The sequence below is a fragment of the Hyperolius riggenbachi genome, chromosome 2 (genome assembly GCF_040937935.1).
Source record: "Hyperolius riggenbachi isolate aHypRig1 chromosome 2, aHypRig1.pri, whole genome shotgun sequence".
NCBI lineage: Eukaryota > Metazoa > Chordata > Amphibia > Anura > Hyperoliidae > Hyperolius > Hyperolius riggenbachi.
In genome coordinates this window covers 123196027-123223102 of record NC_090647.1, presented here as the reverse complement: position 1 = coordinate 123223102, position 27076 = coordinate 123196027, and the positions used below count along the sequence as shown (strand labels likewise).

The following is a 27076-nucleotide window of genomic DNA, read 5'->3' as shown; positions in this document are numbered from 1 at the left end:
GGACTCCGCACTCTCCTTCACTCCCCACATCCAAAACCTCACAAAGTCATGCAACTTCCAACTTCGTGACATCTGCAAGATCCGCCCTTTCCTGACCTCTGCCACCACCAAACTCCTCATCCATGCCCTCATAATTTCCCGCCTTGACTACTGCATTGCCTTTCTGTCTGGTCTCCCTATGACCCGAATTGGCCCTCTGCAGTCCATCATGAATGCAGCAGCCAGAATGATCCACTCCTCCCATTGCTCCACCACGGCGGCTCACCTCCATGAATCCCTTCACTGGCTTCCTATCCAGTCCAGAATCAGAGTCAAGATACTGTGTCTGAACTATAAATCTGTCTATAAAACCTGTCCAACCTACATTTCCGATCTTACTCACAGGTACACACCTAGCCGCTCACTCCGCTCCTCCAATGAACTTCGCCTGAACGCCTAGGTCCTGACATCACAATGTGGGAGGAGTTTCACCACAAGTTCAATCCTTGGTTACAGTTCTTTAATTTTGTTGTTGCTGAATATGACTATTGGATAAAGTTCAAAGATGAGGCTGCAGATATAATGCATGGAGTAGCTACACCTGGCAACTATTTGCAGATACCACCATTTTCTTATCTGTTTTAAAGGTGGATGTTACTACAATAAAGGGATTAAAAAAAGATAATGATATATGCTTAAAAAAATGAAGTGATTATGTGGAGAAATAATCAGAAGATACAAAGCATTGTGTTAAATAAAGTCGTTTGTCTAAAATAAAACACTTTCAGGCCCTTTGCACTCTTACGCGATGCATCGCTCCGCAGTACGCTCCCCTGCCACAATGCAAGTAGTACAAACGGTCGGTTAGCACACCAGCTTCTCAACGAGCAAAGTTTATTCTTTCAAGTCACATGTCAACACTAAGGTTAACAATTGTTTCAGGGCCACTAAGGGTCCCCTTCCTCAGAACAGTGCATTGTTCTGAGGAAGGGGACCCTTAGCGCACTGTTTTGAGGAAGGGGACCCTTAGCGCACTGTTTTGAGGAAGGGGACCCTTAGCGGCCCCGAAGCAATTGTTAACCTTAATGTTGACATGTGACTTGGAAGAATAAACTTGGCTCGTTGAGAAGCTGGTGTGCTAACCGACCGTTTGTACTACTTGGATTGGAGTGGGATGTCTCTTAGCATCCAAGGTTATGCACCCGGAATTATATTTTGGACAAGTGTGCCTCTCTGCACCCTCTGACTTCATTCCCTGCCACAATGGACAGGCAAGTCTATGGAAACTTGCGCAGTTCACGCAATGTAACACGGTGCACCAGAAGTATCCAAACCACCGCAATGCTGACACAGAGGCTGCAGCATGTTACCACATTATTATTATTATTTATTGGATTTATATAGCGCCAACATATTATGCAGCGCTGTACAATACATAGGAATACAGACAATAACAGGGGTGATTGACAGCACAATACAGTCAAGTCAATGGGGACGGAGCAAGTGTGCATGACGGGAATTTAAGTGACTTACTTCCTGCCCAGCCCTAGCCAGGGGACAGGCCTATGCTTATGACCGTATCGCCGCAAAGTGGCGCTGGGTCATATGAAGCCTAAGGGCTGGTTCACATGGATGTTTTGCTGGCATTAAACATTGCGGTTTAAAAATAACGTTTTTAGGGATCTACTGCCGTCCCATGCACGTGAATGGGAGTGTTAAAGCTTTTGCAGGCTTTTATTAAAGCCTAGCAGTTGATCCCATCATCTCGACTCATCTCAAAAGCAACATGCAGCTTCTAAAAGGCATTTGAAAGCCAGCAAAAGCCACTGAGAGCCAATAAAAGCCCAGCTTTTCCCTATACTTCCTGCAAAAGCCACCAACAGCCCAGAAAACGCAACACTTTCCTGAAAGCCTTCAAAAGCCATTAAAAGCTTAGCTATTAAATTCTGGCATTCTAAGCTCAGCAGTAGCCCGTGTGAACCAACCCTAATTTCTATCGCAGACCTCAGGTGTGCAACTGACCTTAATGTTTCCTTAATTACTTAAATTAAAACAGGTGTTACTTTATGGATGACCCTCATATATAGGTATTCGGGGGCCTAAAATGGCAACCATAAGCAAGATGTTCTTATGGAGTACTGCGTTTGCTAATGCAAATTTATTATTTTACAAGGTTTTATTGATCACTAGTTGACCTAAGCACGTTTAAAAACGGGCTGTAGGTCTTTGTCCCACCGCCGCATGTTAGTGCGCATACCAGTCCACCGCATGCACCTGTCCTCCTCCAGTCCCAACGTCTGTCCGTGCGCAGTAGCGCAAACACACGGACCTAGGGACACAGTGACAGGTGTACGCAGGGACACTTGTCTCTAATTATATAGGACTAGAAAGCCTTTATGAAATACTGTTTTCCTAATTAAAAAAAGGAAATACAGCTGACCTTGTTTATACTTGAGTATTTAGAACATCAGCAATTGTGAGTTCAATTACATGCTGAAATAGACCAGCAACAAAGAAGTTATTCTGAAGCTCATGTTTATTTTCTGATAATGAAGGATGTTCCAGACAAGACACTGAGGATCTTGTACAATGCTGGGCCACTGAAGGCCAATGCAAACTCTCTAACCATAATAGAAAGAGGAGCAGGAGGTGCTAGCACACCACTTAACAGGAAGATAAGTACAGTAGAATCTCAATTATCTAGCACAGACAGAGATTGGCTGATGCGGTATAAATGTGCTTTCTGGTTGCTTAAGACTCTATTGTAAAAATAAACCTGGCTAATACAGTACTATACCCCAATCTATATATACAAACCGTGAACTCTGCAATAAATGTTAAAATGCAGTAATTGGAAGTATGTTCATCTTGTTGGAGCCATGGAACCCAGCCTTTCAGCACAGTAGAGCCCCTAAACAGCCTAAGAAGTTTGCCTTTACCACTGTGAGTACCGCCAGTGATTCGTGTTGGTTGATTGAACCTGCTGGTTAGTTGAGTTCTGTATAACTGAAACCCTACTGTACATCAGAGATGTCGCGAACGGTTCCCGAACCGTTCGCCGGCGAACATCTCTGCATCACTGGGCCTTCTACTACTTCCAGGTCGCTATGACCCGGAGTAGTACACCTGCGCTGCCCGGCAGAGCGCATCCTAGGTCGTGCTCCTGTTGCCAGGCACTTTCTGCGCATGTGCGTGACGTTATGAACGACGTCACGCTCATGCGCAGAGAGTGCCCGGCAGCAGGAGCGCGATCTAGGACACGCTCCGCTGGGCAGCGCAGGCGTACTACTCCGGGTCATAGCGACCCGGAAGTAGTAGAACGCCCAGAGATGTTCGCCCGGCGAACGGTTTGGGCCATCTTTACTGTACATTAGTAGCGTACAAAGCCTGAATCAAAATACAGGCAGTCCCTGACTTGCAAACAACTCAAGTTACACATTTTCATACATACAAACAAAATAAATAGTCTCTGTGTACAAAATATACATTACTGTTTTATTTTTTATTACCTATTTTTGTTGTTACCTGTTATAATATTGTATAAATTGTTGTAAATCGTTTAAAACAATTTATAAACAGGTAGAAAACAACCCAACAAAATTTATCATGGTTTGAATCCGAGTCGACCAAAAGTAAATCACGTCTCAACTTACAAACAAGGTCAACTTACAAACCAGTTCAGTTCCAGATCTACTGTGTATGTGTGTGGATGTATGTATGTATGTATGTATGTGTGTGTGTATGTGTGTGTGTATGTATGTGTGTATATATATATATGCACATAGCGCTCCTGGCCACATGAGCCAGGGCACTACTGTCCGACTCCGGCAACTTGGACTGAGCTGCCAGGAGGTATTAGGACACTAAGGAGGGGGACGAAGGAGAGCGGTGGGCATGGGGACTGCACCTAGTACAGAATCCTTATTTTAAGGTTTGCCTATAGTAAATTGCTTAGTGAATACAAAATACTTTACCACCATAGTGATAAAAGTAAAAACAGGACACAAAATCGTTATTAAAGACAGGAGATGAGCTTAGTGAATTGTGGCCAGTGTATGTACAGTGCAAAACATATTAATAACCAGGATATTTTGATTTTTCTGCCTGAAAGAGTCCATTTTCAGGCATGCAAGTGACAGCTCACCATCAGCTAATAATTCCAATGATTTTATTATGTATAAAAAAAAAAACAAATACAGAAAGCCATAACATGGATACAAACCATTAAAGTACAGGCAGTCCCCAACTTACAAACAACTCTAGTTACAAATTTTCATACATACAAACGAAAACTGCCTGGAGGTATTAGGACACTAAGGAGGGGGATGAAGGAGAATGTGGAGAGCGGTGGCCATGGGGACTGCACCTAATACAGAATCCTTATTTTGAGGTTTGCCTATAGTAAATTGCTTAGTGAATACGAAATTCTTTATCACCATGGTGATAACAGTAAAAACAGCACAGAATCGTTATTAAAGACAGGAGATGAGCTTATAGTAAACCTCACTTATAAACAAATTACAGCCATAAAAGTTTTCCAAGCAGAATAAAACATCTGAGGGCAGGGGAGAGATGGAAAAAGGTCAATAGTTCATGTATTTTAAGGGCCAGTGCACACCAAAAAGCGCTAGCGTAATCACAAACACTCAGTGCTTTTAGAAGTTATTGTTCAGAGCGATTCTAGGCATGTGCCTAGCGATTTTCTAATCATGCCTAGAGATTTTTGGAGCATTTTGGTGTAGCGTTTTTTATTTTTTGTTACAGTAGAGCTGGAACTGAGCAGCTTCTGTTAAAACAACGCTTGGATAATCGCTCTGATCTAGTGTTTTAAGAGATATTTTCCATTTCCCTATACTTAACATTATGCTGATTCTCCTCTGAAAAGCGCAGAAATGCTGCGGGACCCGAGTTTGGGAGAAAATCACATTGCTCTGGGGTGATCCATCCCATTGCTGTGGCGTTTTTTTAAAAAGCGCTCAGAAGCGCTCTTGGTGTGCACCGGCCCTAACTCTGAGCCACTGAATAGACTGCCATTGAGCAAAGGCAATAAAACATTCAGGCAGGGGTCAAACTTGTTGGCTTTTCTGCACAGGAAAACTGATTTCAACTGAGAACTTGTTAATCAATGGGCTAGGTCACACTTGAATGTAGATTTCATGCACAGAAAGAAAACTGACATCTTGCACAATTTGTCAGTTTTCTCTATAAATTACATCAGCTGCTGTAGAAAACTGAAAGACAAGTGTGACCCCTGCCTAAATCTACTTTGTGTTATAAATATTTAAATTTAAAATAATACCATGGGATATTAAAAAAAAAAAAAAAGAGTAGGAGGATAGACATATTTATCGCATAAGTTTATTTTCATCTCGGGTTCACTTTAATAAAGCTACATAATTTAGAAAAAAAAACGGTATACTTGAAATCCGGAAATACTCTAGTATTGGACCAATGAGAGAATGCTGTAGTTTACAGTGGAAATCGGAATACCACTGACATTTTAGACCAACCGCAAGCCTTGGATACTTCTGAGTTTTTTTTACAGAGTATCACGATTCAGATACTACAGTTTTACCAAGTCTTGCGATTGGTCTAAAATTTCCACGGTATTCTGATTGCCACAGAAAAATTCTGCAGCCTTTGATTTGTCCAATGCTTTTGAGCTCTGTGATTGGGCTAAAATTTCCGAGTTGTGGTAATGCAGTATTTCTGCGGAATACGAATTTCCGAGACTGATTTCCGATTACTGCTGCGGTGAGCCCATTTCCAATCGGAAATACGGAAATTTCAATTACGCAGAGTCTGAATGAGCCCCCCTAATGCTTTTTTAAATGTTTCCTCTTCCAAGTGGTTCTGCATTTCACATAGACTGGAAAATGACTAATGAGATTTTGTCTAGTAAGCGGAATTTTCCTTTTTTTAATAAATAATTGTAAAGAAAATAATTTTACGAGGACAGTTTCCATACTTGTTTAATCCATACTTGAATATGAACAGATTTTTCGGCCAAAAATGGCCTTCTATCAAATTGTAGGTTTAGTATTTAGGCTAATGCAGAGTACACAGCGGAGCATCTCTTCTCCTCACCAGTTCTGCATGGAATGTACAATGTGTCTCGTCTCCCTTGTATAATACTGAGGTTTGCCCCTGTCCCCTTGTGCAGTGTGCAGCTGAGAACTTTCTCCCTACCTCTCCTGCGCCAGTCCTGTCAGGCTAATAGTGCCTCCCATCCCACAATAATAGTAAAGGGAAGTGGGCTGGTGTAAGCAACTACCAATTCTGCATTCCACTGTTTACCTGCCAGGTCTTCTGAACCATCTTTCAACTGATGGCCCAAATGCAATTCACTTTTTCTCCTTCGATTCCTCTAAGTTGATATTTTCACACCTCGTCAATAAAATGCCTTTTAAACCCCCAGCAAGCAAGAAAATAAACAATATAATTTTTGAGAGTGCTTTTTCTACCACTCTTGGTACTTTTTTAATTGCAAAATGCTGAAAAGTTGTTTTAACCCCATTGGCGTTATGATTCTTTCCAGATTTTAGGGTCTAAAAGCGGTGCAATTTTTTTGCATGCTTTTAGATCCTAAAATCTGGGATAAATCATGCTGCTAAGGAGTTCTTCAGCACCTTAGCTCTCACTCACCTCCCTGGGATCCAGCGCTGCAGTTTTCCCTCCATCCTCCAGGTGGCGCTATAACCCTTTAGTGAGATTGACGGCGACTACCACCTATTCAGCTCGAGGATAGCGCTCCTAGCATGTTTTTCCACCCCGAGCTGTACTCGTGATTACCGCTAAGGCGGTTAAAGAGAAGATTTATTATCACCGAGGAAAATACTTAGGAGAAAATGTGAATTGCATATGGGCCGATGAATCTAAATCAGTTTTCAGTAAATTATCTGATTGCGGAGTGGTGGAGCATTGTACTTGATCAATTTACAAAATCTAATGTTTTCAAATTAAACTGAAAAAATAAAAGTAGATTCAAATTGCAGACAGAATGTTGAAATTTTTGAGTAAAGGTAAGGGAAATTTTTTGGTGAACAAATGGAAAATATACTCCCCTCCATGTCCCTGGTACTGGGGTTTTATCAATAACAGGACTCCCGTAGATGTGTTTCTGGCGTTTGTTTTAATGCGGACTATAAATCCCAAGGGCAGTTTGATGCAAAGCTCATCTTTATGCCTTTCATTTATACATTTCTATAACATACCAGACATTCTCTTCAATCCATTCTACGGCTTCAGTGATTTCTATTACTCTTTACAGAAATGTAGGTCTTTGTGTTGACACTAACGTACAATTTGCACAGTTCTTTCTTATAATTTTGTGGTTGTGCTGAAAAAATAGTTACACAGCGCCAGAGTGGAAAAAGTTTTTGCGTTAGCTGTAAATAAGCACTGTTTTTCCTCCCCGCTGCGGTGTGTCTCCTCTCCAAGAACTCTGGTGGTTGTTTTGAAAAGCATCATTTTAAGAGCTGAAGCATTTTTAGACATGCATGTGGCACCATCACAGCCATTTGTATGGCCAGTGCTTGTCCTCTTCAGTGCTCTAAAGACATATTTCACTGCAGACGTTTATCTCCTGAGGCCAAAAATAGAACACAGACAGGCTGCCACATTTCTCTTTGGAAGTGGCAACGATTTCTTTTCCCCCCTTCAATTGTATTAGTTTATTATTTTTTGTTTTAAGTTGGAGGGGGAGGCTTATAATCTTTTTGGTCATAAGAGGAATAAGGCTGAACTCTCTAATTCAGAAAAGACAAGTGTGTTTAGGCAGGATGATGGTTAATGTATTCGCTATTAATAGCTGCAGGAAAAGCATGAAATGTATACAAAGCGGTAAGACCGCCAGCTGACATGACCTGCTGTGCTCCCTATCTTGTTTCTTGTAGTTTCCTAGGAGAGATGGTCAATGACTTGCCAATAATTCTTCCTTGCATGCAAATTTAACCCCTATTTACCCGGACGCTTGCTTGGCATACCACGGCATCTTGTCCAAATGCAAGCGTGCAGAAAAGCATTTAGCGGCGATCAGTGTAGTTCACCTCTTCAGGGGGACACAGAGGCACGGCATTAAAGGGAACCAGAGGCCCCAGGAAAAAGATACTTTACATACCTGAGGCTTCCTCCAGCCCCATACGCACGGATCGCTCCCACGCCGCCGTCCTTTGCTGCCTGGATCCGCCGGTACCGGGTCCCGTCATGGCCGCCAGTCGGCCGGCAGACGCGGCCAATTGTCCGCATCACACATCGCTCCCTCTATACAAGTACGCATGAGGCTGCCTACTGCGCAGCCGCATGCGTACGGGTATGGAGGGAGCCGCTGTGATGCGGACAATTGGCCGCGTCCACCGGAAGTGACGGGACCCGGTACCGCCGATCCAGGAAGCGGAGGATGGCGGCGTGGGAGCGATCCAGGCTTATGGGGCTGGAAGAAGCCCCAGGTATGTATAAAAGCTTTTTTTTTTTTTTTTTTTGTACGTTCCTCTCTGGTTCCCTTTAAATGAACCTGTTGCTTCCAGTATCGGCTCAAACGACAGAAAGAATGGGGATATTGCATTTACACAAATGATGGTAAACAATGGGAGACTACGATACCGGTGCTGCTAATTCAACTTAAATGGGCAGCACTTAAGGACCAGCATCGCTGCAAGCGGTAAACGACATGTAGGTGTCTGTCTGAACCAAGCCTTAAAGCGATCCCGAGCCAAAGCTTGGGATCAAAATCAGATACTCACCTTAAAGTAAACCTGAGATATTATACTTACCAGGGGCTTCCTCCAGCCCCATGAGCTCTGATGCATCCCTCGCTGTCCTCCTGAGTGCTTCTGTTCTCCTGTTATCGGTCCCAGTAATCTGGCTCAGTTGAGCCAGTCAGCTCTTCTGCGCATGTGCGGAGGGGTCGCACATGCACAGCAGAGCCAACTAGTGCGACTGAGCCAGATTACCGGGATCGATACCAGCAGAATGGAGGTACTCGGGAGGACGGCGAGGGACACATCTGAGCTCATGGGGCTGGAGGAAGCCGGACTCTTGCTCCGGTTTAGTGTGCATGCACGGGCTGGCTCGCGCCACCACGATAGGGGGAGAAGAGCTGCATGGCCCAGATTTATTTAGAAATAGTGCATTGTCGCTAATCTTTGGGAGGGGTGGGGGGGGGGTGCTCTCAGCGACGGGGGACATGAGAATAGAGAGGAAAGCCTCAATAAGATCCTGAGGCTTCCCTCTCTTTAAGTATCTAATTTTGTAACTGAGCTTTGGATCGGGTACACGTAAATTGTGTGCCACTTGGAATTGCCTAGTCACAATTCTCATATATTGGCCTCACTTCACTAAGCAGTTTAGACTAGTCTACAGATGGTTTTTAGTCTACTGATGGTTTGGTGACCTGTTTTTAGACCTGGTCTAAAAAACAGTAATTCTGTGAGGTATTTTAGATGTGAGGATGGAACCTTTTAAATTAATTATATGCAGAGGAGAGCTCATCAGAGGAGAAGGATGTCAGTCATAGCTACTCGTTTGTGAATTGCATCTTTTGATCATTTCTCCTGCTTTACCCACCTAATTACCAAATGGTTTAGACCAGGTCTAAAAACAGATCTAAAATATTTGGTAATCGTGAATTCCCCATTGATGCAACTGACCAAACCATCAGTAGACTAAAAACCATCAGTAGACTAGTCTAAACTGCTTAGTGAATTGAGGACTATGCAGTTTAGACTAGTCTACTGATGGTTTTTAGTCTACTGATGGTTTGGTCAGTTGCATCAAAGGGGAATTCACTATTACCAAATGTTTTAGACCTGTTGTCTAAACCATTTGGTAATTAGGTGGGTAAAAGCAGGGGAAATGATCAAAAGATGCAATTCACAAACAAGTAGCAATGACTGATATCCTTCTCCTCTGATGAGCTCTCCTGTGCATACAATTTAAACTCCTGCATAATTAATTCAAAAGGTTCCATCCTCACATCTAAAATACCCCACAGAATTATTTACCTACAGGAATCAGCTGGTCTAATCTCTGTCAGAAAAAGTGGGCGTGGTTACTCCTTGTTTTGCCTTTGTGAATTGTGTAATTACTGAATGTTAGACCAGGTCTAAAAACAGGTCTAAAACATTACACCAAACCATCAGTAGACTAAAAACCATTTGTAGACTAGTCTAAACTGCTTAGTGAATTGAGGCCAATTGCATTAGAGTTGCATGCAAGTCAGAATTATCTGCTTCTCATAAGCTTATGGAGACTTTTATACTTAATGTGACGCAGTGCGAGGGAAGTACTCAAATAGCCGCAATCCCGAAAACAAAGTCAACAGTGCGCTTTGTTTTCCACAGACATTTTTTCCAGCCTGGTGGCATGAAAAAGTAGCCAGATGGGGCATAATGGTGGAATGCAAAGGTGGTGCTTCTCTGTGCAACTATGCTTACAGAATAGGAAGAGGATGAGGAGGCGAGCTGATGACAGCCAGGAACACATAGTGCTTTACCGCAATATTCATGCCTAAAGCACGGATTATGCAATAATGCAAGTCTATGGTGATGCAGTAAATGTAAAGTGCAAACAATAGAGCATAGTGCGACGTGGGCACGCATGTGTGGACCGACGGAATTTACTGCTTGTTCAGCAGGGAGTAGGTCACTGTTGGCACACTCTGTCGCAGGGTCATATGAAGTATGGTTTTGTGTGGTGATCCCTTGGCAGGCCCCCTTTCTGTAGGATCACTGCACAAGTGTAAAAGCAGTGTAAAACACTGTAAAAGTAGACAGTGTAAAAGTAGACTGGCACAGAAACCTCCAGGTTCAACCATAAATTCACAGAACGTCACAGGTTCACCCCAGCGGGATAACCTTTACCTTTAGACTCCGTTGCCATTTTGAACTGAGCAAATGGCCATGTCAGATCATAGCAGGCCTGTTCAGTGTCCACTCAATTTTCTCCTCCAATGGGATTTCGGAGCGGGTGCATTTCTACTATAGGCAGTGGCGTAGCTAACGAGCTACGGGCCCCGATGCAAGTTTTACAATGGGGCCCCCCAAGCACTCTATACGTAACAATTGATACGGCGGGACAAAACCTGCCAATGGCAACCACAGTGTTAGAGGTGCAAGAAGGGAATGGGGAACAGTTTGTTAGTGATTACCACTATTCAAAGTATCTATACAAGTGATTATTATGAGCACAGGACCAATAGAGAGCTAAAACTGCAACTGAGGGAGGGCTCCTCGGGGCCCCTCGAGCCCAAGGGCCCCGATGCGATCGCTACCTCTGCACCCCCTATTGCTACGCCCCTGACTATAGGCTTCTATTGGAAACACATCCACTCTCCGGACTTTGCATTCCATTTAGTGCAAGGCAGCGAACAGATCGGTTTTAAAGTAAAAAAGATGCATAATAATAATACCGTGTTTCCCCTAAAGTAAGACATCCCCTGAGAATAAAACCTAGCAGGAATTTCAAGAATTCTTGAAATGTAAAACATTCTCCGAATTTAAGCCCTAGCAGCATCCCACAAGACACCAGCAAGTCACGCTGAATACAAAGCCTGGATACAGGAGAGCAGCAGTATAATGTGAGTTTTACACAGTCCTATATAAGTGTCAGGCAATTTGTGTTTTTGTTGGAGCCAGCCCTTCTGATCTATTGTGTGATAAGCATCAGCAGCACTTCACCTCTTCCCAAGACACACACACAGCTTATCCTATCATAGCTTTGGGGAGACTGACAGTTCTCTGCCTGCAAGAAATAAACTCTTACCCACATGATCAGCAGAATTAATTTCTTGTAATTGAGAGCCAATATCTGCAAACCACAAGCTCTGTGTATGTTGCACATGGCATACAGTATGTACATTTTGTATAGGAAAAATACCAGTGTGTTTGCCCAAAAATAAGACATCCTCTGAAAATAAGCCCTAGCACATCTTTTAGAGCAAAAATTAATATAAGACAGTGTCTTATTTTCGGGGAAACACGGTAGTATACTTCCTCTCTGGAGTGGCACTGGAAGTGGTTTAGTACATCAGTCATGGATACAGTACTACTAGGACATGGTGTGAAACCAGCCTTATGCTAACCTCTAAACCATATCTAACAGCAGGTGTAAGTCTAGCCATGCCTAGAATTATGCAGAATACAACTTGTAACTAATCATAAGCCATTTGAGAAACTTTCACTTCGCTGATACCTAACACTGCACAGGAGTATTGGGCACAGAATTGATATTAAGGGCTTTTCATTCTTTTTTTTTCTCTCTGTCTATATTAGACAATTTTCGCCTCCTGTCCCCTTTTAAACATTGAACACAGAATGGGATGATTTAGCAATGTGCTTATGTACATTTTGTTTCTGCTAACTATTATTCTCAGTATCTCGTGCTACTTTGAGTCTTCTGCCTCTCACAAGTTCTTCCATAGACTTCTGTTGGTAAATCGTCTGAGATGACACATTGCAGATGGATGGCTGGAAGAGGAAGTCCTTGATGTGTAATACACAAGGCATATGATCTCAGTAACAAAAGCATGCAACTGGGGGGTGGAGAAAAAAGTGAGGGATTTACAAAGAAAATTGTAAAGAGGATTTTAAATCATACCTCTCAACAGTCTAAAATTAGCATAGTTGTGGTTTACATTGCTGTTCCAGTTTGGGCTTATCGAGAAGGATGTGGGCTGTTAATTTGTAAAATATAACTAAAGTATGTTACACTCTTCCCTGGGTGCAACAGGTCCTGAACCACTCTGTGGCTGCCTGGATGGTTATCCTGTGTGGGGGGTTTAATATCATGAATGATTGACCCCATTCATTTACACAATTTTTGGACTATGAAAGAGTTTTCACCTATTTATACAACTATTCAGTATTATCTGGTATTGTACAATTGGATGTACATGTGGGCCTGATGAAGAGTCTCCGACTTGAAGCAAGCTAGCGTTGTCGCCCGGGCTGTGGAGACAGTACAAAAATCATCCAACTCCTCAGTTTATGAAAACTCCAACTCCAGGTACCCAAATTGCTCTGACTCCTCGACTCCTTAGTCTAATTTTTACAAAGGCTATGGATTTGGTTAAAAAATCATCCGACCCCTCAGTTTATTGAAACCACCGACTCCAGGTACTCAAAATTGCTCCGATTCTGACTCCTCACACTATTTTTGACTGTAAATGAATTTTTTCCTTGTAGCGCCTTTAAATATTTGTCATATTTTTTACCGAACCACTTTTTTTGTATTGAAAAACCTTTTCTATCAATAAAGATTGGATATGGTACTTTCAAAGTCAGATGAGAGACTGATATCCTATGGTTACAATGAAGATTTCAGAAGGTGTAGTGGAATACCATTAACCACTTGAGGACCAGAGATTTATACCCCCCTAGTGACCAGGTGATTTTTTTTACAATTACACATTTCACAACTTTAAGGGTTTATTGCACGGTCATACAACTTGGCACCCAAATGAATTTTACCTCCTTTTCTTAGAAATAGGGATTTCTTTTGATGGTATTTGATTGCTACTGCGTTTTTTTTTTTCTATTATTAAAAAAAGATCTTATTTTTATTTAAAAAAATGTTTTTTTATTTCCCTCCCCCCTAAATTGGCCCTAGACTACATTACATACACAACACTATACATACATAGACATATGTCTATGGCAGGAATTAGATTGTGAGCCCATCAGTGTCAAGGCTGTCCTCAGTACTGCACTGCAGGAGATCACAGTGCAATATAAATATATTTTCGCCTGTATATCAAAAAATCTGCCTGCCAGCTCTGATCGCGGGCTGGCAGGCTGATCACTGTGGCCAGCATTGTTCACTGACGGGAGCTCGGACTCGTGTGAGCGCGAGCTACCGTCTAATCTCGCTCCTTACGAGATCATGCCATATGGCCTGACTGAGGAATGAGAGACCCACTCTGCGGCTGCCATCTTGCGTTAGGTGGTCGCAGAGTGGTTAAAGTGTACCCGAGGCGATACGTGACATCATAAGATAAATGTGTATGTACGGTGCAAAACACATTAGGAACCAGGCTGTTTTGCTTTTTTATTTTGCTGCCTGAAAGACTTAACTTCAACAAGTGACAGCTTCTCTCTTGTCAGTACCTTGTCGGAAATATAGTAAACATCACTGAAAAGCAAATTACAGCCATAAAAGTTTTACTGGCAGAATACAACTTCTGAGAGCAGAGGGAGATAGAAAAAGGTCAATTGTTCATGTATTTTCATTCAGGGACACTTACTATGCTGTCACTGAGCAGTGACAACAAAATATTTAATCTAATTTGTAAATGTTTAAATATAAAGTAAAACCATGGCGTGTCTAAAAATAACATTTTAGGGATTAGGAGAATAAATAAAATTGTTTATCTCATCAGTTTGTCACCTCATGTTCACTTTAAGGGTATTTTTAATATTCCCAATTTGCAATGCTTTTTCTCAGCCCTTGCTAGTTCTTTGTAAAGTAAAACAAAACTGGCAAGTTTAATTTTCAAGCACATCACTGATATCCCCACAGAGGGGATATCAGAGGAGACATTCCTGAGATTGGTGTTAGAGAATAAGAACTAAACTATTGTATAGGCGTACATGTAAAAAAACCCATCCGCCAATTTCCATGCTTCCTAAAAATGAAAATTATGGGGCACCGTTGTTGCTCATATTACACCCTGGGCACTGCCAAAGCCGAAATTACCATTGCTGTCCATGCAGCGCCCATTTTACCCACTTAAGGACCGGCTGAGTTTTTTATGATCTGTGCTGCGTGGGCTCTTCAGCCCCCAGCACAGATCAGGTGGCAGGCAGGGCGATCAGACTTCCCCCTCTTTTTTTTTCCCACTAGGGGGATGTCCTTTTGGGGGAGTCTGATCGCCGCCGCTATGTTGTGCCTAGCGGGGGGGCCTCAAAGCCCCCCTCCACAGCGCTATTCACCCCTCCTTCTCCTTCCCTCCCCTTCGCAATATAGGCGTACAGGACAGCGATCCGTCCTGTACCACCTCAGATAGGCTTCAGCCTATCAGATGGCGGCAATCCCTGGTTAATCAGAGGTCGGGGATCGCCGATCTCCTTTTCGGCGCTGCTGTGACAGCAGCGCCGTACAATGTAAACACCGTGGATTACGTCCCCGGGTGTTTACATTTAGCCTGCGAGCCGCGATCGGAGGCTTGCAGGCTGTTCACGGAGCCCCCCGCCATGAACTGACCGGAAACACAGATGCGACCAGCCGCCGCCTATCGGAGTTAGCTGGTCGTTAAGTGGTTACCAAAGCACTGCTGGCCCCCAAATTACCTGCTTCGGTTATATAGTACTACACTGCTGTCACTGCTTGACTATAGTGTATAACTGCATTGCGTATCACTATGTTGTGGCTAAGTTATGCTTACCATTTCTGTATTCCAAGGTGATCTTTTTAATGGATGCTGCATACAGTATATTGGAACCCATTGTGTTCTTTACATTATCTAACTGTTTTAATATACACACATATTCTTTTGATCTGCTTTTTGGTTACAATAAATAATGCTAGAGTTGTGTATTGGTCATTGTGTACAGTGTGACTGGACTGTATTCCCCAAAGACTTTCATTTATCCTGAAAACGTTCATTCATTAAGCCATGATCTATCCTACGTATCTCTTGCCTGCTTCTCATGAATTAAGCCTTCCTTTAATTACTTGTGGTTAATAGAAAAGTGTCCTGTTTCCTTATAGAATTACTTACTTTATATTCTCTTGTTGATAGGAGAAGCATGAAAAGGAAAGCAGTCTTCACCTGCCCCTTTAATGGAGACTGTCGCATAACCAAAGATAACAGAAGGCATTGCCAGTCCTGCCGGCTGAAGCGCTGTGTTGATATTGGCATGATGAAAGAGTGTAAGTAAACAGAACTCTCTGTAATGAAATGTTCTTGCAGTGTTTTGCTACTGTTGTATCCTATCTAGAATAAGCTTGGTCCTATCTTAAATCCGGACTAAACCTATGATTGAACAAGGACTATATCTATTAGCACTTAGGCTGATAATCATGATCATAGCATGTACAGAAGCAAAGTGGTGGATACGGTACCTTTTTTATGGCCCAAATCAGCTTGCCAGTCGAGTACAGACTATTGTCCTATCTATGGAATCACCTGGTTGTGCCTAATTCAGGTATGACTAGAGAAGGATGCATTGCTGGTCGGGACATTTAGATTTTTAAAACCGTGTTGTACTTTATTTTCTGGTTGAACTTGATGGACGTATGTCGTTTTTCAACCCAAATAACTATGTAACTTTTTCATATTGACATTGAAAATTCTACACATAGGCTATCATTCATAAAGGAGCTGTCGGTAAGGAGAATCAGTGCGGGAAAACACAGCTGGCGGTGTTTTAGACTTCTGGCTGCTGATTCATAAAAATGTATCCAGTTGCGGTAGCAGTGCGGAGATTCCCCGAACTAAGCTGGCGGTAAGCGGGCGGTAGGCTTGCAGAGACACGGAAGCAGCCGAGTTGATACATTTCTCCATGTTCCGCTCTGCTGCAGCTGCCTGGGAGGTCTGTGTGTCTCCATTCATTTACATTGTTATCGCCACATCAGATGGAGCGGTACTTCCCGACCTCACACCGCTTGCGGTGACCTTTATGAATTAACATTTTGTTACATTTGTTCCGGTAATCACCGCACAAGGCGGTGATTTATCACTCTGCTCGGTAGTGTCATTTTTTCATGCGAAAAGAGCCTTTATGAATGCTGACTTTGCTAGGTGGTCGGTAAAGTCAGCTGTTTTAAGCATTTCTGCATGCGGAAATGCTTTATGAATGATAGCCATAATGTTATGATCAATTTTAAATGGAACTCTCTTAAGAGTCTTCATACATACAGTATGTGAATGGAGGGCATTCAGGGCATTCAACCCTTAGAGGGACTCTGTAACCAAAATGTCATTGTGTTTTCTACTATCCTACAGGTTCCTAAACCTATTATAATGTGCTCTGGCTTACTGCAGCACTTTCTACTATCACCATCTCTGTAATAAATCAGCTTATCTTTCCCCTGTCGGACTTGTCGTCCTGTGTCTGGAAGGCTGCCAACTCTTCAGTGTGATCTGCTATGCATGCCCCCTCTATGCACACTCCCCTGTGTGTGTGTGTTATTTACATTAGCCAGCTTTTCTCTGCTCTCTTATCTTTTACAAGCTGGATAAATCCTCTGTTCACATACTGATGAGTCATATACTGCAGAATTACAGAGCTGTCTGCAAGAAGAAACAATCAGCTTGTAACTCTTCAGTGAACTGCAGGGGGAAAGAAACACACAAATGATCTCTTGAGATTTAAAAGGAAGGCTGTATACAGCCTGCTTGTGTATGAATGTATTTTCTATGTGTGGACATACTGTACATCAACCTACTTCCTGTTTTGGTGGCCATTTTTAAAAAAACTTTTTAAAACTGTTTTTGACTACTTTTCATGTGACGGGGAGCGGCGAAATTGTGACAGAGGGGAATAGATGTCCCCTAACACACTGGTATGTTTACTTTTGTGTGATTTTAACAATACAGATTCTCTTTAGTGTAGTATGATGGTTCCCAAGGTCCAGAAGATGGTGCGAGTGGGGAGACCAACCTGAATATGCTTCCCCTGCACTGACATTAGGATGTGCTTCCGTGAGGCACAGGAAAAAGAGGTACACTAAGGGGGGCCAGGCTAAGCTGAGCACATAGGCTTGCTTGACACATGATGCGTTTAACCTCTCCTACCATGGTAGTACGTCTGGCTTCCTCCACTCTGCAGCATCGCTTAGGGGGGTAAAATTGAGGGGGTAAAATTAAGGCCCAAGATTCCAGTGATCTAAATATGACTTGACCCCACTCTGCAGAATGTTAGGCCCAGTGGATGTGCATTGTATGCATGTAATGGTGCTGTTTGGGGCTGATTAGCTACATGTTACATGCCTAGTATCTTGTACAGGAGGGGAAACTGAAGAGCTGCTTAATAATTCTTCTTCATTGCACACTGGAACATGTATAGCGTTATAGTAGAGAAAGGATCTCTTCTTCTTTGGGATACTTGAAATTTCCCATTCTCGATCCTTAGTACATGCCAAGCCCAGTCTATATTACATTTAAAAAGGTATAGTATTTTGACTTTAGATCTCCCTATTCATTTTTTTTTTTGTAATTGTGCGACCACTATTTTTATGTGCATTGAGTTCTATAATTTTTTATATGCTTATTTACATTTCCTGCATAGTTCATTTATTAGCTTCATTTTGCCCTTGGAGCGTTATCAGTCACTGCGTTTAGCTGTGGTTAGCTATCCAGGCCTATTTATAGCAGGGTTTGCTATATTGCTGTGAATTACTTTATTATGCAGCATAGCTGTTTCCACCATAGCTGCTGTGAACAGGAGAGGAATTGTGATTGTCATAAAGATGACATTACTTCTAGCTGAAAGGCAGGTAGGATATCTATGTAGACAATGGAGGTGCTGGAAAATACATTTTCATTGTATGCTTATGCAAGACTGGCGTTCCTTTTTTTAATGTATTCAATTATGTGAGATTTTATTAATTTGTTTTCTTTTTAATGTAGCAGCTGCAGTACAGTCAGTCCTGGGAGCAGATACACGTTGCTTCATTGTTTAATTAGTGTATAGGTTCATCTTTATTGAATGTTCTAAAAGCACATCCATCTCTATCACAGCCTGCCTCATTAGGTCAGTTTGCATGGAGTTAATTAGTAAACTCTGCAGCCTTTAGCGTATTAAAGATTGCTGATTCTTTACAGAATGTTTCCTTTCACCAAGTGGTCACGTTCTCAGAGTTATAAAGTGCTTTATCGGTATTCTGGTTATTTAGCGATTTATATTAAACTACAGTTAGGGCTGGCTTACACTGCAAGAGCTTTTTCTAAGCGCTTGTGATTTGAAAAGCTCTTGCTAATGTAAAGCCCAATCTACACGATACGATTCTTTGTGCGACTCGTTTACGATTCTATTTACGATCCGATTAAATCCGACATGTCTGATCGGGATTCGATTCAATTCGTTTTGCCATTGCAAAACAATGGCAAATCGAATTGAATCGAATCCCGACCGGACATGTCGGATTTAATTGGATCGTAAATAGAATCGTAATCGAATCGCACAAAGAATCGTATCGAGTGTAGATGGGGCTTAATGCTATGTGTGTGATCCCACTTGAGCAATGTGATTTTATAAAAATTAGCAAGAGCTTTTTAAATCCCTAGTGCTAAAAAAATTATTTACAAATAACACTTAAAGGACTCTGGTTTCAACCCACACTTTTCTATATATTAATAAATAAATTTAAATACACAATAATAAAAGTGATGAGTAGATGGGTTCTTCCCAATCAGGATCTGCAGTGCATTAGTCCAATGAGTAGATCATGATCTGCCATGATAGATCTATACACAATAAATGAGTGCTATTGTTTTGTTGTCCTTTGTGCAACTATCTACCTTCCTAAAAACAGAACAGGGTGATGAACTATGGCGCTTGTTCCTAAAACTGTCACCCAAGTCGGTGTACTCCCCAAGCTTTTTGCTAATTTTGGTGAGCACCCGGCTGTCATCGGCTCACCTCCTCCTATGCAGTAAGCAGAGTTGTGCAGAGAAGCACCAGCCCTGCATTCTCTCATCTCGCCCCACCCGGCTACTTTTTCATGCCACCAGGCTGGAAAAAAATTCTGGGGAGAACATTGCAAGTGATCAATTAGTGAACATTTAAGGCAACAGGAACTGTCTCTGTGTAACCTAAGACTCTAAGTGGGTGTGAGCAGAACCCTCTACCAGCTTGTCTTGGTATAGCTTTATATGCCTTGCACATTTATTTGTATTTTCTCTTTGCAAGTTGTGTTGAAGGCCATTCTTATATCCATATTCTTCTGTTCCTTTCATATAAGCTGTACATATATAGTTGTGTTGTGGTTTAATTTCATTGTGCAGTACAACAGAAGATGTAATATACAGTGGCTTGCAAAAGTATTCGGCCCCCTTGAAGTTTTCCACATTTTGTCATATTACTGCCACAAACATGAATCAATTTTATTGGAATGCCACGTGAAAGACCAATACAAAGTGGTGTACACGTGAGAAGTGGAACAAAAATCATACATGATTCCAAACATTTTTTACAAATACATAACTGCAAAGTGGGGTGTGCGTAATTATTCAGCCCCCTGAGTCAACACTTTGTAGAACCACCTTTTGCTGCAATTACAGCTGCCAGTCTTTTAGGGTATGTCTCTACCAGCTTTGCACATCTAGAGACTGAAATATTTGCCCATTCTTCTTTGCAAAAGTGCTCCAGCTCAGTCAGATAAGATGGACAGCATTTGTGAACAGCAGTTTTCAGATCTTGCCACAAATTCTCGAACTCTAGTACAGTGTGTTATACTAATAGCGTAACTCTGAGTACATGCTGCCTGTAGTAATGGTACTATTGTCGTGCGTTGTCTGTGCACGGCAATATTACCACACTTTTGTGCATGAACACCATTGACTGTTGTTACTGCCATGACTAATGAAATTATTTAGACTTCTAAGGGCTCGTTTCCTCTTGTCCGGCGCGATCCCAGTGCAGAAAACGTGTGAATGAATCCGCATGTGGTTGCAGATTCCTTCGCATTTCCAAGCTGTTTTTTAATGCGAAAACGCACGCAGTTTGCGGTATTTGATTTTAACTATGTCAATGCCGGTAAGCAATGACATAGGTTTTTCAACGAAAACGCATGGAAAATCGCAAGAGTAAAACGCTTGCTATTTTCCAAATAGTTACATTAGCGGCGAATCGCAAGCAGGTGTGTGGCAAGCGAATTCTGATGGCTCTGCCTTGCAGATTTTTCCTGCATATGAAAACGTTCTGCTTTCCTGGAAAGTGGAAACAACCCATCCACTTGTATTACTTTTGCAAATTCACATGTAGACAATGCATGCGAATTCTCTCTAGTGGAAATGGGCCCTAAAGGATTGACTCACAAAATATTGTCTGGTACACTAGCTTACCAATTCCATTAGACGCTATTTACAGAGTTCGTTAAATTGTCAGAGTGTTCAATTAAAACCTAATGCATTCAGTTGTTGATTTTTACAAATACTAGTTATAACTGAATGTACGAAGACTAATTGAAAAGTAAAGAGACCATTTTTTTAGAATTCAGAATCAGATGACTCTTCAGGATCGTTCCGTAGCATCCTTCACAGTGAATACATTTGTAAAGTGTTTCCAAAATGTTTCAAAGACAAGTAGCAGACTTTTTAGTGACACTATTTTTGTGCAGCCATATTTCACTTCTGAAGAGAAGGTATTGTGAGCATAGTTATTTTTTTCAGCACCGAGAAAGCCCAGAAATCACAGAGCTGTAAATGTAAGCTATATAGAGTTGCAGTGTGGGGATGAGTGCATGGATTTCGCAGTGTTGGGAATTACGACTTTTGCATCCGATTTTTCCAGTTTTGATGGAAAGGACGAAATACAGAATTTCCACATCTAAATTCTGAAAGTAATGTTCTGCTCAAGGAACGTGAAGGAGAAACATTTTATGCTAAAATTCTAAGCAAATTTATAACCTATTATGCACATATTTTTGCAAATTCACACTAACCATTTTCAACCTCATGGCCAGTGTGAATATACAGGTCCTTCTCAAAAAATTAGCATATTGTGATAAAGTTCATTATTTTCTGTAATGTACTGATAAATATTAGACTTTCATATATTTTAGATTCATTACGCACAACTGAAGTAGTTCAAGCCTTTTATTGTTTTAATATTGATGATTTTGGCATACAGCTCATGAAAACCCCAAATTCCTATCTCAAAAAATTTGCATATTTCATCCGACCAATAAAAGAAAAGTGTTTTTAATTAGGTCTTGCTCTTAAAAGCACATGTGCACTTATGGAAGTTTCACTAAGCTTAGCTTATTGAGATGACAACTGCGGGTGGTGGCTGGTACTCACGAACCCTGTGGTTGAAGAAACTTGAGCAGCTGATGTTATAAGAATCTTGCAGGGGAGCCGCTCAATCTCACTGGCCCCGGCCGGCAGCACAATGAGAGAGACTAGACGTGCTGCAGATTGGTGGCTGCAGGGTCGGGCAGACAGCCCGGCTCCCGGAAGAGATGCGCTGGTGCTGGAAATGGGATGTGTAAATCCCACGCTGCGTGCTCACTGTGAACAGCTTCCCTCTTCCTCGTACTGTGTGACGTGGAAGAGCAAGACCTAATCTCATAAGATTGTACTACACTGCCTGTCATCCATTACGCTCTCAGCAAGGGATGCCATACCTACTCTATTATGAGGAATAAGTGCATACGTTTGAATCAACACCAATCAGTGGAATACCTATTTTGAGTGCCAATCGCACAGACATCCACGCTACTGTCATATCTAGCAGGACTATTCTTTTATTATTTTTATTAATACAATATTTTTTCATTATTTTTATTTTTTACATGATGATTTCTACTATTGAAGAATATTAAAGGTGTGTATCACTAGGCATGTTTTAACACTTACTTGATTTTATATCTGTTGTTATTCAGTTCTATTCATTAGCGCTATCTGATTTTTTACTACTATTTCATTATTTGAGGAATTGGGATATCCTTTATCAGACTCAGCTGCTACAATTAGTGGCGCACCACTCCTAATTGATTAGTGTATTATTATTGACTTTCTTATTTGCAGCAATTTACCAAGTGGAAATGCAAAGAAAACACAGGTCTGAAAGTCCTGGCCACAACAATTAACAAGTAAAGGAATAGGACAGGGGGAAAAACACTGGACTGCAGGAAGGGGATTGATTAATTGCTACACTTGGAGGTCTGGAGGAGTTATTGGCTGTACTTAAAGCGGGATTGTCACCATAAAAATCAAATTTCAACAGCAACTGGTCTGAGTGTATTAAGTAATAAGGATGCTAATCCTGCTTTCAAAACTTTTTCTGCTGTTATGGTTTGGAGTTATCACATACTTAAGGGGCACTGGCCCTTTAATAGTCCGTGCCAAACAGTTGCATACTGGGGGTTCTTTTTATCTATAATATATCCCTCCTCTTCCTTTTATTTCCCTGCCTGGCTGCCTATCTAAAACATGATCCTCTACTCACTTGTGTTTACAAGCAAGGCTGAGGTGACTCTGCGATTGGAGGAAAAAAGAAAAAAGGTTAAGGGCAGAAATGACATCAGGATTTAGCCTCAAACTGTGGGCAAAAGGCATGGTTCCCACCAAGAACAGAATTCTCTTCATTTACTCTATGAAATTTACTGAAATCAAAACGTGGACAGTACAATACATGTGTTATGTAAGTATTTTCTCTGACATAGCATGGCTAATCCTACTGCTTTAAAAGACAGGAGGTGTTATTGGCTGCAATATTGTATGCACTGCAGTCATTAACCCCTCCTGGTCACCAAGTGCAGCTGTTAATTATTCCTGGTCCCCAAGTGCATCCATTAACTTTGCTAGGTAGATTAATACTTGAGTGAATAAAAAAAATCCAGAGAGTCAAATATTAAAGTCGACACACGAGGTGGAGTCTACTTATACACGAGGTTGATTTATATTAGAGGATATACGGGTATATAGTTGAGGATATACTGGTATATACTGTACAGATACTGCAGCTTCTGAAATGCTCATTTATCGCTTTATCAGTATACTGTAATCTTTATGAAGGTTCAGGATTTTTTTATGCTTAATTATATGGTTTATATATTATCAATATAGCTATACTTTCAAATCAAATCTAATGCAATCTGAAATATTTTGGCAAAGTGTGCAACATTCCAGCAAGGTTACCATCCAGGAAACCACAAGTCCCAAATCATCCAGATGACTGTTTCCATGTATGAGTGGATTTTCTACTTTCACCACAAAAAAGTCTGCTTCATTTGAAGCGTTCGCCTCCACCTGCTCATCCTTATGTATGAGAAGGTTTTGTTTTTTTAGTGTTCTTAAACTCCAGAGATGTAATAAATATCTACATACAAAATACACAGGCTCAAATTTACAAAACTCAGTATGCCTATTTGCATTCAGCACGTGAAAGACCAGTACCAAGTGGTGTACACGTGAGAAGTGGAATGAAAATCATACATGATTCCAAACATTTAAAAAAACAAAAATAACTGCAAAGTGGGTTGTGCGTAACTATTCAGCCCCCTGAGTCAATACTTTGTAGAACCACCTTTTGCTGCAATTACAGCTGCCAGTCGTTTAGGGTATGTCTCTACCAGCTTTGCACATCTAGAGACTGAAATCCTTGCCCATTCTTCTTTGCAAAACAGCTCCAGCTCAGTCAGATTAGATGGACAGCGTTTGTGAACAGCAGTTTTCAGATCTTGCCACAGATTCTCGAATGGATTTAGATCTGAACTTTGACTGGGCCATTCTAACACATGGATATGTTTTGTTTTAAAACCATTCCATTGTTGCCCTGGCTTTATGTTTAGGGACGTTGTCCTGCTGGAAGGTGAACCTCTGCCCCAGTCTCAAGTCCTTTGTAGACTCCAAGAGGTTTTCTTCCAAGATTGCCCTGTATTTGGCTCCATCCATCTTCCCATCAACTCTGACCAGCTTCCCTGTCCCTGCTGAAGAGAAGCACCCCCTGAGCATGATGCTGCCACCACCATATTTGTCAGTGGGGATGGCGTGTTCAGAGTGATGTGCAATGTTAGTTTTCTACCACACATAGCGTTTTGCATTTTGGCCAAAAAGTTCCATTTTGGTCTCATCTGACCAGAGCACCTTCTTCCACATGTTTGCTGCGTCCCCCACATGGCTTGTGGCAAACTGCAAACGGGACTTCTTATGCTTTTCTGTTAGCAATGGCTTTCTTCTTGCCACTCTTCCATAAAGGAGTTGTCAGCCAAAAATGAATGGTACTTACCGGGGGCTTCCTCCAGCCCCAAGCTCCCAGGACCTCCCTCGCCGCAGCTCTGCCCGCAGCCGTTCGCCGGAGCTCCGACCCGGTCCCCAGCGGTGACGTCAGAGCGACCACCTGGAGGTCGTTCTGTACTGCGCCTGCACGATCGGCGCTGTCAATCACCGCCACGTGGGCCGGAGCGCACTGTTTGTGGCAGTAATATGTCTAAATGTGGAAAACTTCAAGGGGGTCGAATACTTTTGCAAACATATATATATATATATATATATATATATATATATATATATATATATATATATATATCCTACTAATATAATAAATGGGAAAATTCGGATGTTTGGATGTTTGTTACTCGATCACGCAAAAACGGCTGAACGGATTTGAATGAAATTTGGCACACACATAGTACATTACCTGGAATAAAGTATAGGATACTTTTTATTCCCATAACCAAAAAGAGACAAATACAAATTTCACTGGAAAATGTAAATTGCAGCTTCTAAGGGTAGAATGGTTAATTTGCATATATTCAGCAGTGATGCACTGGGAGACATCTCAAGCTCACTCCAACCTGAATTATCGCAAATTCTTTCTGTTTTAAGAAAGCAAACTTTTGTTTTTCTTAACATCTTAGTAAGGGGGCTTTTAGGACTACTGTAATCCCTTACACACTCCAATGAGTTTTGGGTCACCATGAGCTTGCTGGTTAGTCTGTACCTCTCGGTGTTACAAGCCCTACTGCATAGAGCCAAATTAATCCATGCCATGCACTGATGAGGATCCAAAACATTTGGATGAGGATCTAAAACAATCCAAAACATTCTGTATGCATGTTGGAATATTATGGCTCTGTACAAATTAACAAGTTGACACATCATTGCATCCAGCGGTTCTGGAAGTGTGTTTAGCTTCTAAGGGTAACAATGGTTAATTTGCATATATTCTGCAGTGATGCACTGGGAGACATCTCAAGCTCACTCCAACCTCAATTATCGCAAATTCTTTCTGTGTTAAGAAAGCAAACTTTTGTTTTTCTTACGCTGTTAATGGTAGGGTTCTCAAACTTTGCACAGTTGGTCGGTTTTCAAGGGGAATATTTCTGCCATTCTTGCACTGTTAATGGCACAAGCCTCAAACCTGCCATTCTTGCACTGTTAATGGCACAAGCCTCAAACCTGGTATAGTTGATCATTGGGTGACTGGGGTTCAATTTCAGAAAGGGGGTGGAGCCACAAATAGACAATCAGATTTGTTTCATTCCAATGCAAATTATTGTTGCCAAACACCACAAAGCTCACAAACTTGGTAATTGAGTAATTGATTAATTGTGTGTTAGGGTTAGGAAAGTGGGCACAGCCAACACCAGCCAAATACATAAGCGGGCAACGCAAGGTCATAAGTGGGCAGAGACAAATACAAATTTTACTCGGAAAATGTAAACAGCAGCCATTCTTACACTATTAATGGTAGGGTTCTCAAACTTTGCACAGTTGGTTACTGGGTGACTGGGATTAATATTCATAAAAGTGGGTGGAGCCTACAAAAAACAATCAAAAATTACCTATTGATTTATCAGGGGAATATTTCATTGCTGCCATTCTTGCACTGTTAATGGCACAAGACTCAAACCTGGTACGGTTGATCATTGCGTGACTGGGGTTTAAATTTATATAAGAGGGTGAAGCCCCAAACAGCTAATCTGAATTTGTTTCATTTTAATGCAGGTTATTGATGCCAAAGACCGCAAAGCTCACAAACTTAGTCATTGAGTAATTGAGTAATTGTGTGTTAGGGTTAGGAAAAGGGGGCGCAGCCAACACCAGCCAAATACATAATCGGGCAATGCCAAGTCATCAGTGGGCGGAGACAAACACAAATTTCACTGGGAAAATGTAAACTGCAGCCATTCTTACACTATTAATTGTAGGGTTCTAAAACTTTGCACAGTTGGTCACTGGGTGACTGGGATTAATATTCAGAAAAGTGGGTGGAGCCTACAAAAAACAATCACAATTCACCTATTGATTTTCAAGGCAAATATTTAATTGCTGCCATTTTTGCACTGTTAACCATCCTGGCGGTATGGACGAGCTCAGCTCGTCCATCACCGCCGGAGGCTGCCGCTCAGGCCCTGCTGGGCCGATTTGCACCAAATAAAGAGCAGCACACGCAGCCGGCACTTTGCCAGCCGCGTGTGCTGCCCGATC

General features: G+C 41.7%; 1 protein-coding gene across 8 annotated transcripts in view; it reads left to right on the top strand.

The window, feature by feature from the left end:
* LOC137545747 (vitamin D3 receptor-like) overlaps positions 1 to 27076 on the top strand; it is a 310410-nt gene that overhangs the window by 229802 nt on the left and 53532 nt on the right. For all 8 annotated transcript variants that reach the window (XR_011026093.1, XR_011026091.1, XR_011026092.1 and 5 more), the window contains one exon: positions 15716 to 15846. Coding sequence is in view for 5 of the 8 variants with exons in the window: in XM_068267321.1 (XP_068123422.1) it covers positions 15716 to 15846 (131 nt within the window). In the remaining 3 variants the exon portion in view is untranslated. The remainder of the gene's footprint in view (positions 1 to 15715; positions 15847 to 27076) is intronic.